At 42.6% G+C, this 15,741-nt stretch overlaps 1 protein-coding gene across 1 annotated transcript in view; it reads left to right on the forward strand.

The window, feature by feature from the left end:
- The window catches only part of LOC106573702 (cadherin-13-like), a 422,569-nt gene extending 408,651 nt beyond the window's left edge, over positions 1 to 13,918 (forward strand). The window contains exon 10 of the mRNA XM_014148994.3: positions 11,808 to 13,918. Within this exon, the coding sequence (XP_014004469.2) occupies positions 11,808 to 11,815 (8 nt within the window). The 3' untranslated portion in view covers positions 11,816 to 13,918. The remainder of the gene's footprint in view (positions 1 to 11,807) is intronic.
- The last annotated feature ends 1,823 nt before the right edge of the window (positions 13,919 to 15,741 follow it).

Consider the following 15,741-nt stretch of genomic DNA (forward strand, 5'->3'; position numbering starts at 1 on the left):
ATAGAGTTTCCTATCCTCAGTACAGTGGGCAGCTGGGAGGAGGTGTTCTTATTCTCCATGGACTTTACAGTGTCCCAGAACTTTTTTGAGTTTGTGTTGCAGGAAGCACATTTCTGCTTGAAAAAGCTAGCCTTGGCATTTCTAACTGCCTGTATATATTGGTTTCTAACGTCCCTGAAAAGTTGCATATCACGGGGGCTGTTCGATGCTAATGCAGAACGACACAGGATGTTTTTGTGTTGGTTAAGGACAGTCAGGTTTGGAGAGAACCAAGGGCTACATCTGTTCCTGGTTCTAAATTTCTTGAATGGGGCATGCTTATTTAAGATGGAGAGGAAGGCATTTTTTTAAATAACCAGGCATCCTCTACTGATGGGATGAGGTCAATATCCTTCCAGGATACCCGGGCCAGGTCGATTAGAAAGGCTTGCTCGCTGAAATGTTTCAGGGAGCTTTTGACAGTGATGAGTGGAAGTCGTTTGACCGCTGACCCATTATGGATGCAGGCAATGAGGCAGTGATCGCTGAGATCTTGGTTGAAAACAGCAGAGGTGTATTTAGAGGGCAAGTTGGTTAGGATGATATCTATGAGGGTGCCGGTGTTTACGGCTTTGGGGTGGTACCTGGTGGGTTCATTAATCATTTGTATGAGATTGAGGGCATCAAGCTTGGATTGTAGGATGGCTGGGGTGTTAAGCATGTCCCAGTTTAGGTCACCTAGCTGCACGAGCTCTGAAGATAGATGGGGGGCAATCAGTTCACATATGGTGTCCAGAGCACAGCTGGGGGCCGAGGGTGGTCTATAGCAGGCGGCAACTGTGAGAGACTTGTTTTTAGAGAGATGGATTTTTAAAAGTAGAAGTTCAAATTGTTTGGGTACAGACCTGGATAGTAGGACAGAACTCGGCAGGCTATCTCTGCAGTAGATTGCAACACCGCCCCCTTTGGCCGTTCTATCTTGTCTGAAAATGTTGTAGTTAGGGATGAAGATTTCAGAGTTTTTGGTGGACTTCCTAAGCCAGGATTCAGACACAGCTAGGTCATCCGGGTTGGCAGAGTGTGCTAAAGCAGTGAATAAAACAAACTTAGGGAGGAGGCTTCTAATGTTAACATGCATGAAACCAAGGCTATTACGGTTACAGAAGTCATCAAAAGAGAGCGCCTGGGGAATAGGAGTGGAGCTAGGCACTGCAGGGCCTGGATTCACCTCTACATCACCAGAGGGACAGAGGAGGAGGAGGATAAGGGTATGGCTAAAAGCTATGAGGATTGGTCGTCTGTGACGTCCGGAATAGAGAGTAAAAGGAGCAGGTTTCTGGGGGCGATAATATAGCTTCAAGGTATAATGTGCAGACAAAGGTATGGTAGGATGTGAATACAGTGGAGGTAAACCTAGGCATTGAGTGATGATGAGAGAGATATTGAAACATCATTGAAACCAGAAGATGTCATAGCATGTGTGGGTGGAGGAACTGAAAGGTTGGATAAGGTATAATGAGCAGGGCTAGAGGCTCTACAGTGAAATAAGCCAATAAACACTAACCAGAACAGCAATGGACAAGGCATATTGACATTAAGGAGAGGCATGCTTAGCCGAGTGATCAAAGGGTCCAGTGAGAATTAGACAGCTAGCCGAGCCATAGGTAGCAAGCTGGTAGAAGATGGAGGGAGGTCTGTTTTTAGCCACCTCGTGCGTTTCCGTCTGTAGATTAGTGGGGTTCCGTGTGGTGGGGGGACCAGTTCAATTGGCAAAATAGTTATAGTTATAGTGTCCCAAGAAAATTGTCCGATAGACCTATTCAGATAGCAGCCGATAAGACAGCTAACGATTAGCGGGCCGCAGATGGGCGTTCAGGTTACGTCGCGACGGAGGGGCCAGTTGGATAACTCCCTCGGTCAGATAACGTCGGTAGTCCAGTCGTGAAGGCCCGATGGGGCTCCGCATCGGCAGTAAAACGGGTCCGGATAGGTGATTGTAGCCCAGGAGTGGCTGATGGAACTCTTCAGCTGGCTATCTCCGGAATAATTTATGTTAGCTCCGGGACCGACGTTTGCCAATAGTCACTCAGGTAGCAGCTAGCTAGCTGCAAGATCCAGGTGTAAATGTCCAGAGCCTGCGGTAGAAATCCGGGGATATGGAGAGAGAATAGGTCCGGTATGCTCTGGTCTGAGTCGCGCTGTACAAAACTGCCGATAGCTTTTCGAGCTAATGGATAGCTGATGACCGCTAACCGTGGCTAGCTGAACTCCAAGGTTAGCCAGTGAACTGGCTAACCTCTGGCTAGCTTCTGTTGTGGATTTCAGATTTGAGGTAAATAATACTTTTTTTTTTAATTGGTGAGGCGGGTTGTAGGAGAGTGTTTTGAGGTTGAGTTTTTAGGGAAAAAATATGTAAAAAGATATGCGAAGAAAATATGTAAATATATATATACACAGGACACGACTAGAGGAGGACAAAGGACGTCTGACTGCTATGCCATCTTGGATAAGGAGAACAATACCCCATAATGACAAGCAAAAACATGTTTTTATATGTTTTTACAAATTTAGACAACATAAAAAACTGAAATATGACATTTACATAAGTATTCAGACCCTTTACTCAGTACTTTGTCGAAGCACCTTTGGCAGCGATTACAGCCTTGAGTCTTCTTGGATATGATGCTACAAGCTTGGCACACCTGTACTTAGGGAGTTTCTCCCATTCTTCTCTGCAGATTGTCTCAAGATCTGTCAGGTTGGATGGGGAGCGTTGCTGCATAGCTATTTTCAGATCTCTCCAGAGATGTTTGATCAGGTTCAAATCCGGGCTCTGGCTGGGTCACTCAAGGACATTTAGAGACATGTCCCAAAGCCACTCCTGTGTTGTCATGAATGTGTGCTTAGGGTTGTTGTCCTGTTGGAAGGTGAACCTTTGCCCCAGTCTGAGGACCTGAACGCTCTGGAAAAGGTCAAGGATCTCTCTGTGCTTTGCTGTGCTGTGCTGACTAGTTTCCCAGTCCCTGCTGCTGAAAAACATCTCCACCGCATGATTCTGCCACCACCATGGTTCACCGTAGGGATGGTGCCAGGTTCCTCTAGACGTGACGCTTGGCATTCAGGCCAAAGAGATCAATCTTGGTTTTATCAGACCAGATAATCTTGTTTCTCATGGTCTGAGAGTCTTTAGGTGCCTTTTGGAAAACTCCAAGCGGGCTGTCATGTGCCTTTAACTGAGAAGAGGGTTCCGTCTGGCCACTACCATAAAGGCCTGATTGGTGGAGTGCTGCAGAGATTGTTGTCCTTCTGGAAGGTTCTCCCATCTCCACAGAGGAACTCTAGAGCTCTGTCGGAGTGACCATTGGGTTCTTGGTCTCCCTGACCAAGGCCCTTCTTCCCCGATTGCTCAGTTTGACTAGGCGGCCAGCTCTAGGAAGTGTCTTCATGGTTCCAAACTTCTTCCATTTAAGAATGATGGAGGCCACTGTGTTCTTGGGGACCTTCAATGCTGCAGAATATTTTTGGTACCCTTCCCCAGATCCTTCGAGCTCATGGCTTGGTTTTTGCTCTGACATGCACTGTCAAATATGGGACCTTATATAGACAGGTGTGTGCCTTTCCAAATCATGTCCAATCAATTGAATTTAACACAGGTGGACTCCAAACAAGTTGTAGAAAGAATGATCAATGGAAACAGGATGCACCTGAGCTCAATTTCGAGTCTCATAGCAAAGGGTCTGAATACCTATGTAAATAAGGTATTTCTGTTTTTAATGTTTTATAAATTTGCTAACATTTCTAAGAACCTGTTTTTGCTTTGTCATTATAAGGTATTGCGTGTAGATTGCAGAGAATTTTTGTTTATCTAATAAATTTTAGAATAAGGCTGTAACGTAACAAAATGTGGAAATAGTCAAGGGGTCTGAATATTTTCCGAAGGCACTGTATTTAGCAAAGATGGGATAGGTCTACATTTAGTTATTTTGTTTCTGTAAGCTGTTTAACAAACTATAACTGATTAACAGCCAATGGTAGAATCACTCAACACTATGATCAAAGGAGAGCGAATCAAGCAGGTTTCTGATGTTAAATATCTTGGGATCATTTTAGACTCTAAACATAAGTTTGATAAACATGCAAAAAACATCCGCAGAACAGTGAAAGCAAGTCATCTGTTATAAGTTAATAAGAAACCCTCTGATACTGCACTTTTGTTTTTACACACAATACTAATTTTACAATTATCCTACTGCATGACAACATGGACACAGAATCACTCTACAATAGAGCCTTGAAAATTCTAGACAAAAAGCCGATAAGGCACCATCACTGCAATGTGCTAAGGACACATAATTTGTTTAGTTTTGACAGTACATTTATCGATGTGATTTTGATTTTTAATGCTTGTGTGGACTCGTGCCACAATCACTCTGTAACTTAGTGACAATATTGCAATCTACAGGTACATGCACTCGGGGGCACTAGCAGTAACTGTAGAATTCTAATGTGCAGGGTTTGCTATTGCTCAGTCAACAATCTGTGTGAAAAGAGTTCGACTCTGGAACTTGCTTCCGGATGACATTAAGAATTGGCAAAATCTCAATGAGTTTAAACATAAAGTAAAAATCACTTATAGACCTCCTAATATGGTTTCTGGAAACGGATAATGACAGGTTCTGAACTAGAGGACAATGACGATTCTCCATCGGCCTGGGTTTTTAAGACGTGGCTTGGCTTGGTTTGGGTCTATGTTTGTGAAACTGCATGTTTAGTATGTATTTTTTGCTGTTTTTGTTTGTTGTTGTTTATGTATGTGTGCATGTATGTATATAAATGTTGTATATTGCAATGTGTCAATGTTATTGCTGTCACGTCTGTCTGAAGATGAAGGAGACCAAGGCGCAGCGTGTGTATCGTTCCACATTTTATTATAACTGTGAAACTATGCAAGACATACAAATAAACAAAACAACAAACCATGACGACGAGGTGCAACATACACTTACTCAAAATAATCTCCCACAAAACCTAGTGGGAAAAACAACAACTTAAATATGATCCCCAATTAGAGACAATGATGACCAGCTGCCTCTAATTGGAGATCATCCCAAAAAACAACAACATAGAAATACAGAAACTAGAACCCCACATAGAAATACAGAAACTAGACAAAACCCCCAACATAGAAAAAAGAAACTAGAACCAACATAGACATAAATAAACTAGACCAAACCCCCTGTCACGCCCTGACCTACGCTACCATAGAAAATAAAAGCTTTCTATGGTCAGGACGTGACAATTGCATCTGTCCCTACTCAAATAAATGAAATGAAACATTGGAATTGGAGTTGATTCCAAGGCAATACATAAAAGGCAATAAATACAGAACTTGAAGCAACCACATATTTAGCCATGGAGCACGTTCTGATTGGCCGGTCAGGGGACAAGCCTCGACACACCCACAACTTGTTTATTCATCAAAACCCAGCCCTTTCGAGCCAATACCAGCATCTGCACCAATAACTGTGCTTATGAAAATAGCTAAAATATTTCTGACACACCCGCGAACTTATAGCACTACCCCCCAGCGCTTAGATTGACCGTTGCATTAGGTTTGACCATTGCATTAGGTTTGACCATTGCATTAGGTTTGTTAAAATAAAGTCTATAATGTTCTTAAACTATTAAACCATAGAAGTAAACAACAGCATTTATGTTGACTCCACATTCCTCTGCCTTTACCCAGACAGGCGATAATATCTGGGCTTGTTGAGGGTGATAAGCTGCTGCTGCTAATATCGACATGCCCTGGGTAGTATACGCATTCATGAAATCTCAAACATCTTTGCAGTTACTTTTAGGCATGTTCCCAGCATCTCTTCTGTTTTTTTATGATGTTTCTGTGTTTCCCCCACTGTTAGTCTGGCATCCCCTGCTACAGCCAGGAGCTTCCCAGGGACTCCTTTTGGGAGCTCAAGCTGTATATCTCATTTATACCATTAGCGATAAAATGTATAATTTACTCCTCGATTGGGAATGGGAGGCATAATGGAGATCTAACAGCCAGTCTATATAGATGCCTATCCTGTGTTCAGAGGGGGATTGGGGCTGAGCTGGTGTTATGGCTGAGTTCTGTGCAGTGTTCGGCAGGAGAGGAGCCAGAGGAGGGAGGCGACGGGGTAATCTGTAATTCAACACACAGTGGAGCCATTGAGAGTGTTGAGCCTAAGACACCCACAGTTCTGATCATACCAAGCAGCCACTCATTCTCTCTCTCTACCTCACATCTCTCTCGCTCTCTTTTTCTCTCTCAATCCCTCATCTCTCTCTCTCGCGCGCTCTCTCTCTCTCTCTCTCTCACTTCCCCTTCTCTCTCTGTTTTTCTTCTTCTTTATCACTCATTCACCCTTTGTCTCTATCTATCTCTCAACCTCCAGCCATCCCTGGTTACAATCACTATCTCTTTTCTTAATCTCTTCATTTTCTCTACATCTTACTCACACTCCCTTTGGGTATGTATCTATCCATCTGTCCCCTCTCTGTCTACTTTTCACTCTGTTTCTCTAGAGTGTTGAGCCTAAGACACCCACAGTTCTGATCATACCAAGCATCTCTCTCTCTCTCTCTCTCTCTCTCTGTGTGTTTGTGTTCTATATGCTAGATGAGCAGTACTTTGTCATCAGTGGTCCCTGTGGAAATCAGTCTGTGTATGTGCACAGTGAATGTTAATTGGGTGGCAGTGTGGATTGTGAAATGCTCCTCCTTTGATCTGGCATTCATTATGACACACCATACTGTATTGATAAACTCTGGCATTCATTATGACACACCATACTGTACTGATAGACTCTGGCATTCATTATGACACACCATACTGTATTGATAAACTCTGGCATTCATTAAGACACACCGTACTGTACTGATAGATTCTGGCATTCATTATGACACACCATACTGCACTGATAGACTGGCATTTATTAACCAACCATGTACCTCAGCTAGGACTCCAAGCGTGTCCTTTCATTGGTCAACACCATAGCTGAATGGGGTGTGTTATGTGGAGCTGCAGACAGACAGTAAGTCCTCAGCAGCAGGCACTGCAGCATATTATTCAGCTGAGCCGTGCAGCATGGAGAGACAGGTAGTGATATATAGAGGGAGGCAATCTTTGTCTGTGTGCCCAGTGGGAGCTGGTGAGAGAAGAGAGCTGGGCCACAGAGGTCCCCTCTGTATCAGAGTCAGTACAGCGATACACACACAGAGAGATTACTTTTGTCAGGGCACATCAGCCTGACCCAGGCTCAACCACTCAGGGACAGATAGAGAGGAGAAAGGTGTGAGGAGATTAGACACGAGTCATACACACGCACGTACACACACAATTTCATACGATACGGGACTTCTGTCTAACACCCACTCTCTCCCATCCATATGTACGTACATGTACCTTCACATAGACAGACACACATTCTAAAGACACACTTTCAGAACATGTGCACATGTACTTTCTGCATTTACATTAACATTGCGACTCTCTGCAGGCCTTCTATAGCAGGCTATGTGTACTTTAAGAAGGAAAGCTCTTAAACACTGAGTGGGTGGTGGAGGTTGCTGTAAGTCAACCAGAGAGGACTGCACTCAACCTAAGGAGAGACGTTGCTCCATCAATCTTCCTCACTGGGCAGCAGGCTCCAAAGTGACTGTGTCTCTGCCCAGCCCCACAGAAAAAATCCATGTCCACATGTACCCTCCTGATCCTTTTCAAGGATAAAGAACTCCGGTGGTGTTACTTTTACACACTCTTAAATGATGTATGTAAGCCTCTGGGACAGAGGCGATGTTGAGAGAACACAGATATTCTACTGTAGCATTTACTGCTGCTAAATTACTGGCTGAATCCTGGCTTAGTCAGCCCCTGTTGATGTGTGAGCCTCTACGGTGTGATCGACGTGTAGCAGGACTTTACCACAGACTCAAAACTCATTAGACACAAAATCCCACTTGTATTTATGCTGCTTTAACTCTGACAACAGAGTCTAACTGGGCTTACAGTGGATTTCATATGTCAAAGAACACATAGATGTAGCTGGTGTATGTTTTCTATGTTCTTGTGTTGTGGATCAAATTCTCTGGATGGTGCTTACTGTTTGCAATTTAATAACAAAATAAGGGCCATTGTTAGTAGCATTTTAATAAATGTAGTATAGCTATTTTGTTGAGGAAATGCTCTAAATAAGATTGGAAACCCAATTTGCCAGTGTGGCAGAGATGACCACAGTGCCCCCTATCTCCCTGTCAGTGAATGGCCTGACAGAAAGACAGAGTGTGTATGTATTATCTCTCTCCAGCAGGTTCTGTCAGGTCTAAAATGGAAGTCTAGCATCATGTGATGTTGGGGCTGTAAGAGCTGTTGGATGGACAGGAGCATGTAAATATATAGTAGTTTTTCGCATGAGCGCTGTGGGCACCACTGGCTTTTTAAGATGAATAGGTTTTTATGTATTAAGCTTATGAGGAAAACACATGTGAGCGGAGGTGATAACGTGAAAGGCATGGGTGAACGAGCGGCTGCAGTATTAAACAAGTTGACATTTCCTCTCCCACTCCCATTGGGCTGTCTCAAGGCTCAGTCAACCTCCTGCAATCTCCTCTATGCAGTCTATGCAGAATCACCAGCCCAGCACCACAGTCCAACACTGCCTGTTTTCCAACCTAACAGAGTTGCTGGATGGTGTGCTATAGCAGTATAATGTTGACTGCATTGGGACACATTCACAATGATGCTCCTTTTATTAGCTATCAGTTAAAGGTTGATGAGGATCTTTAGGGGATATTTTACATGTATTCCCTGTGTGGGTGTATTGTTGTTAGTGTTTGTCTCAGAGGCCAAGCTGAGCTCTGTGGGATTTTATAAGCGGCTAGAGATCTGATAAAAGACTGGCTGACGAATCTCAGAGAGAAAACGCAATTCATCCACAAATAAGGGAATATACCCAGGCAGACTCCCTGCCTTAGTCTGCCAACAACAATTCCTTCACAGTGATGTTCCACTTTCCTGCCCAAACAGCCACTTTGCTCTGCTCTAATCCACTCAGTTACAGGAGCAGATTATTTAGGAGAAGGAGAAATGGGATCCTCCTCCTCCTCCTTGGTAATATTCCTAATTCCTCCTTTAATCCCTTTGTTCTAATTTAATAGGCATGACATTACCTGGCTGATAAACTCTCACCCTCTTACCCTGACATTGTTCTCCAATGTCATGTTTTATACTGTGTCTAGTCTAGTCATGCCTGTATTACTGGATGATGGCACTTTGAGAACTATTTCATGTTTGGCAAAGAATCATTTGAAGAGCACTGATTTTCTTTTCATGCTATCAAATGTTTTATTTGAGTTGGTTCTAGTTTTGTCAGAACTACTCTCGTTGATGCCATAATGGGAAGCAAAGAGTGACAGTGAGAGTTGATGCTATATGATTATATGTTCAAAAGGCAAACTTTGCATTCCTCCTACTCTTCAGAAATGTAGCAGATATTGGATATGGCTAACCATATGCTGTGAGACTTGTCTCCTGATATATTGACATTGAGAATGAGATGAAGATGGAGGAGAGCAGGGTAAATCCATGGGCAGGCAGGGAGGATGGTAATTCTGCTGGACTGGAGTTTACGAGGGCAGCCCTCCTGTGAGCTATCACATTTGCCTCAACTCCAGCTGACTCCTGCCAGAAGCACTTTCACCCAATTAAGGTGATGGTGATTAGATCAAACAGCCCTCTGTCTCCCTGTATCCCTCTCTGCCTCCTCCCCTGTCCCTTTCTCCCTCTCTCTCTTGCTCTCTCCATCTCCCCCCCGTCTCTCTCTCTTTCTTTCTCCGTCATTCCCTCCTCGTCTCGTCATTCCCTCCTCGTCTCAGCCTCTCCAGGTACAGCAGGTGTGATGGTCACATTTCCTTCCCCATTCTCACTCAGGTGGGTGGGAGAGAGGGAAGGAAGGGTCTCTTTATCCGCTCTTTGCTGGACTTCATTGCCTCCATGTGAGAGCTGAGGTGAATTGATCTATCTGTGTATTTTCATGTTTCAGGCCATGAGTTTTTAGCCAGAGGGGGAACAATTGGTATGTTTCAAGGCCTGCATGCATGAATAAAGGTTCCCAGAGTCTCATTACATTTTCAAAACCTATCTCACGCAGCTCCAGAGTGTTGTTCAACTTATATTTCCTTTTCAGAATCCCTTACACCTACACAATAGAAAAGAGGGCCAGTGGAAAACAACAACTGTGAGAATAAAAAAATCAATAGTACCTCCCATTAGATATTCCCCCCCATTGAATCAGGCACACTTCGATTGCTCCGAAAAATGTTAAGTCTACGGGCCAATTCATTTCAGAATGTCTCGCAAAATTACATTTCACATTTCTCAAAAGTACTCTCTAATCTTACGTGAGACAGAGGAGGAAAGACAGAAAAAGAGAAAGACAGATATCACATAAAATAAAACAGAAAAGTCTTAAATCAACCCCGAAAATATTAAACAAAGAAAAGGAAGCTGTAGACAGCTGTAGCTGCAGTCAGAATACATATCAAGCTGACTAAATGTGCCATATGCTCAATTTAACAAGGAAAGTAATAGTAGTGTGATCATGTAAATTTATATACTTGATACTTCTTATGAACTTCTTATACACTGCATGCATTGTACTAGTAGATCTCAAAAGGAAAACCTACATAAACCTAAACCCTTACGCTGCATTTGTTCTTGGACTGACAGCTCAAGACTCACAGGTCTTCAGTAAAAGTCAGGAAATGTTATCTCTTTCTTTGTATCAGATATAAAATGCCTCTTCTATGGGCTAAAGAAATTGCCTTTTTAATGTCCCCCCATTCACATAGCAGATCTGTGTAGCATATAGACCATGAGCAACACAGCTTCTCTGCGGCAGAGCGAGAGCTTGTCTCCACTTTCAACAGGAACGACACGCACACTTCTACACGGAGTCGTGAGCTCAGGAAGGATCAGTCCTATGGTCCTGAAGGGTCTGTTCTTTCTGTCCGGACAGGACTGAAAAACAACCACACTCATACAGTGGCACAGTATATGTCATAATGGAGAAACAGAAAGAGACAGAAAGAGAGAAACCGATATGGAGAGATATGGAGAGAGTTCTGAGTACAGCCTGCGGTGACAGCATAGAGGAAAGGAGACTAGCCCAGAGGAGAGGGATGGAAGAGAGAGTCAGGCAGATGGATTGATAATATCTCACATTTCATATTGCGGTGTGTATGTGTGTCTGTGTGTGAGGAAAGGTACAGTATATACTGATAGCACTATCTGTAACAACCTGTGTATTAAAAGTTATCATGCTGTAATCTGATTTATATCATTGTAAGATATGTATGATACCTTTACTACTCTACTTGTATGTAACTCTTCATAAGTGACCCTGTGTAGATATAAAGGTACCAGGCTGCGATACATGTTTTTTTCTGCTGGTTTTCGGAAGTGTGGGATACATTACCACTATAGAAAATACATATATATTGTCCCATTCAACTGGGACATGGCAGAGGAGGACGTGTCATTGTCAAGCCCGGAGATGTTTCCATGTCCAGCTAAAAAGACAGATCATTGCGTTTCTAAATTCTGTCTAAATCTAGAACCAAGGCTGTGTATTTCAATCTTCTATGTCCTCTCCATCCTGAATCTTTAATGTAGGATGCCTATCACCTGTCTTGTGTAATTGATTGCAACTGATCTGTGTTGAAGATACCCTTAACTATCTGTTTATCTTTCTCTTCTTCTCTTCTCTTTTTCTATTCTCTCCTTTAAGGCCTGTAAATTGTGCTGAAATCTACTGTAGTCTACATGCAACACTGAAGAGAAACAACATATCTCCCCTACGTGACCAAGCCTAAGGAAAGAGAAGACCTCTCACCATAACGACAACAACTAGCAAACAATTTAAAAAACACAGTTCAGACTGGACCTCTGTGGTACTGAGCTTCTTGGGTGTTCCAACGATATCTCACCCATCCGTGGCCCCAGGCTCCCCACCAGGTTTTAGTTACCCCCCTTCATCTCTACCTCACCCGTCTCTATGTCCATTACCGACCCTAGCTCTGTTCCCCCTCACCTGAACAGTTGTCGTTGCCCCTGGTCTTCCCTTGCCCGTCCCTCTCCCACTCCTTGCCTGTCTCCTCCCGCCATCGCTGTGTTGTCATGGACACCACCGCCTAAATGGACTCTTTCGCTGGGCAAGGAAACACTGCATAGTCTGAGTTACTGGATACTGGAAGGGGAAAAGCATTTACTTTTTGATGTATTACTTTATTTTATCTTGTTTCCTACTGTAATGAGAGACAAGAGCCAGTTTTTGTCTGCAGTGGTTGTGGTCTCTGTGGGCAAGATGGTAGCCATAAGCCTTCTCAAGTCAGAAGTTTCTGGAGTCTTTTTTTATTTATTTTGTTTCTATTGCATTAGTTGTCATGGAGTGGAAAACAATATCTTTATAGAATAGTGTGAAACTTTTAAAAAAGTACACTATATATATATTATTTTTTACCATTGTACAAATATATTAATTCACTTATGTACTTGGACTGAAGGCTCTTGAATTACCCTTACAGAAGAAAAAAAACTGAAACCTTTTTGTGGACTTTAGGCACTATTTCTAATGCTGTCGATGTGTTTCCTATTTTTTATGTAAATCAATTTTTGGGGTTGGAACCAAAATAAAAAAATATTCAATCGTTTCATTCGGAACAGAACCATTTTTCTTTTGTCCCATTCCACTGTTCCGACCTGCAAAATAAAGTTCTGTACCGGTTCAAACCCCAAAAAAGTAACAATTTATATCGTTCCTTTTCTGATGATTTTTTTTACATTCAGCTCAACATTAAATTACTTCACCAATCAGGGCGTATAGAGCAGCTTGCTATGCGTGAGATGCGACAGAAATTTTGTGGCCGCTTCTTGGCTTCAGCGGCCTTTGTGACCTTGAGGACGTTGAACCTCACGGTCTTGCTCAGTGGTCAGCACTCTCTGATGGTAACAATGTGGCTTGAAGCATTGAGCATCTTAATATGACATGCATTATCTGAATTAGGCCCACAGAATTATACCTGCGAGGGATCGGCTTCAATGGAGGAACTTTGAACATCTTTGAACTTTAGAGAGTTGGCTTAACGTTGGACCAGAGCTAGCTACCAGAATTAAAAACCATACCTTTTGTAGTTAATAAATCCAATGTGAAACATGACAAATATAATATCCTTAACTAGCATTGAAAAAGGGAATCCCTTCTTTTCTAATTTAAAATCCCTCCCTAATTTCTGAATCATGCTTATAATGTCAGTAGGCTACAGTAGTGGGAGGGGCAGGTAGCCTGTGCACACACTGGCAAAGATTTTCAGCTGGCAAAGATGTTCAACTGGCAGGGAGACGCTGGAATACGTTTCTGAGTGACAGAGTGAGGGCTTTGCATAGGCGCTTTGTTGCATTTACACCGAAAAAAATGCCCGGAATGTAAAGGAACGTTGTTAACTGGTTGCCATGCTTTTCAAATTACGGTTCTGTCATTTGATCACTTTCGTTCCCTGTTCTGATTCTGTTCCTTGAAACCTGAACCGGTTCCAACCCCCGATCTGGAGTTTTAATTTGCTTTGAAGATTGGCAATCTGTCTGCCTTGTGTTTCATGGTCTTGTTTCACTACCACTAGAACCCCCCCCCCCCCCCCCCCCCCCCCCCCCGGAGTCACACAAAGAGGTCAAGGAAAGCTATTGAATTGGTGGTTTGTTTTTTGCGCTCGTAAAAAAAAAAAGTGTGTATGGTTCGTGTGGAAGACCCCATGATTCATGATAAAGCAAAGAAAAATATGATATTTTGAATGAGTTATGTCTGTCTTTTGCACTAATTTAATAAAGCTGTTACTGTAATTCCCATCACTATACATGTTATTGTTTGTGTGAGCCCCATTGATTGACTTACAGGGCTAGTAAGTGTGTTTGCCAACTGGTTTTGAGAGCAAAATGGAGACTCAAGGTCACTGGCGTACCACACACCCCCGCAGCCCCCGCAATGCGGAGGGGCCCACATATTTTTTTTAAAATATGGTTTCTGGGCCGTTAGAGGTCGCCCCATAGAAAAACATGTAGCTTTTAAGCAAATTCTCTGCAATTCTACACATTTTTCCATGGACAGAAAAAACATTTTGCCTTTTTAAAATGTATTTCATGCAATTCTACTCATTTTGCCATGGGGAGGAGAGAGAACCTTGCCATTTTAAAGCTAGTTTCCTGCAATTCTACACATTTTGCCATGTGATGGAGAGAACATTTAGCCATTTTTAAGCTAATTTCCTGCAATTGTGAAGATGTTCATATGATATCTGTGTGAGAGTGACTAACAGAATCAATGGGGGAAGTTTTCAAGATAATTTCCTGCAATTCTTAACATTTTGCCATAACTTATGCCATGTACATATGCTATCTGTGTGAGAATGACTAACAAAATCATTGGCGGCCCACATGAGGTCAGAGACCCTGGGCATGTGCCTTGCGTGCCTGGTCAGTAATTTATTAGGCTACAGATGAAATAACTTATGATGAACTTCACAAGGTAATCAGAGTGCATGGTGATCTTGATGCAATACATTTTGAGGGTCTGATTCTGGTGGCATAATGATCGATCAAATCAAAATATTCTGCTCTTATCCATAATAATCCCATCATGTAGACTAGCCTACCTGCACAGCCTACCCTAGTGTCTGCGAGCTGTTGGCTCGAGCACACGTGCCAAGACCAGAGTAGGCATATTTGTTATTTAACCCAGCAGTTTTTGTGACAAAACTATCAGTAGAGTTGAAAATACAATGGAAACACATTACACTTCAGATTTTTATTCGGTACATGAAAACTTAAGTGAAAAAGTACATTTTGTGTGCACTATGTCAACACACACTGATTTTAATCGCAACAAGTCCATTTGGTCACACCACTGGTGGGAAAATTTGCATATTTTCTTTATGCAGATTTTAGAATATTCACATGAAAATCTGTCGCCAATTGGATGGAAACCTAGCTACTGACTGACATAACAAAAGGAAAACTGCTGTTGCACTACCAAATTTAGAAATGGCATATTGTGTATTCTACTATCCTAACTAACAGTAAGGCCTATATTCAATCAGATCAAACTTTAACCGGCGATAGCTGAAACCTGCATAGCTGATGTTTTGGCTGTGTTGGAGGTGTAACTGCATTGGAACTGTCAAATAGGGGAACAGCTGCTCGTTATCATTGTACCGATGTCACTCATCCCCACTCCTGTTAGAAATTCAGAACGGAAAAGTGTAGGCAATATAGAAATTATTAATCTCAGAATGAAAATTATTATATTAAATAATGAGGATTTCTATCAGTTGTAGATTACATCAAATCAAATTTATTTATATAGCCCTTCTTACATCAGCTGATATCTCAAAGTGCTGTACAGAAACCCAGCCTAAAACCCCAAACAGCAAGCAATGCAGGTGTAGAAGCACGGTGGCTACGAAAAACTCCCTAGAAAGGCCAAAACCTAGGAAGAAACCTAGAGAGGAACCAGGCTATGAGGGGTGGCCAGTCCTCTTCTGGCTGTGCCGGGTGGAGATTATAACAGCACATGGCCTAGATGTTCAAATGTTCATAAATGACCAGCATTGTCAAATAATAATAATCATAGTAGTTGTCGAGGGTGCAACAAGTCAGTAACACAAGAGTAAGTG

The sequence above is a fragment of the Salmo salar genome, chromosome 16 (genome assembly GCF_965601325.2).
Source record: "Salmo salar chromosome 16, fSalSal1, whole genome shotgun sequence".
Classification (NCBI taxonomy): domain Eukaryota; kingdom Metazoa; phylum Chordata; class Actinopteri; order Salmoniformes; family Salmonidae; genus Salmo; species Salmo salar.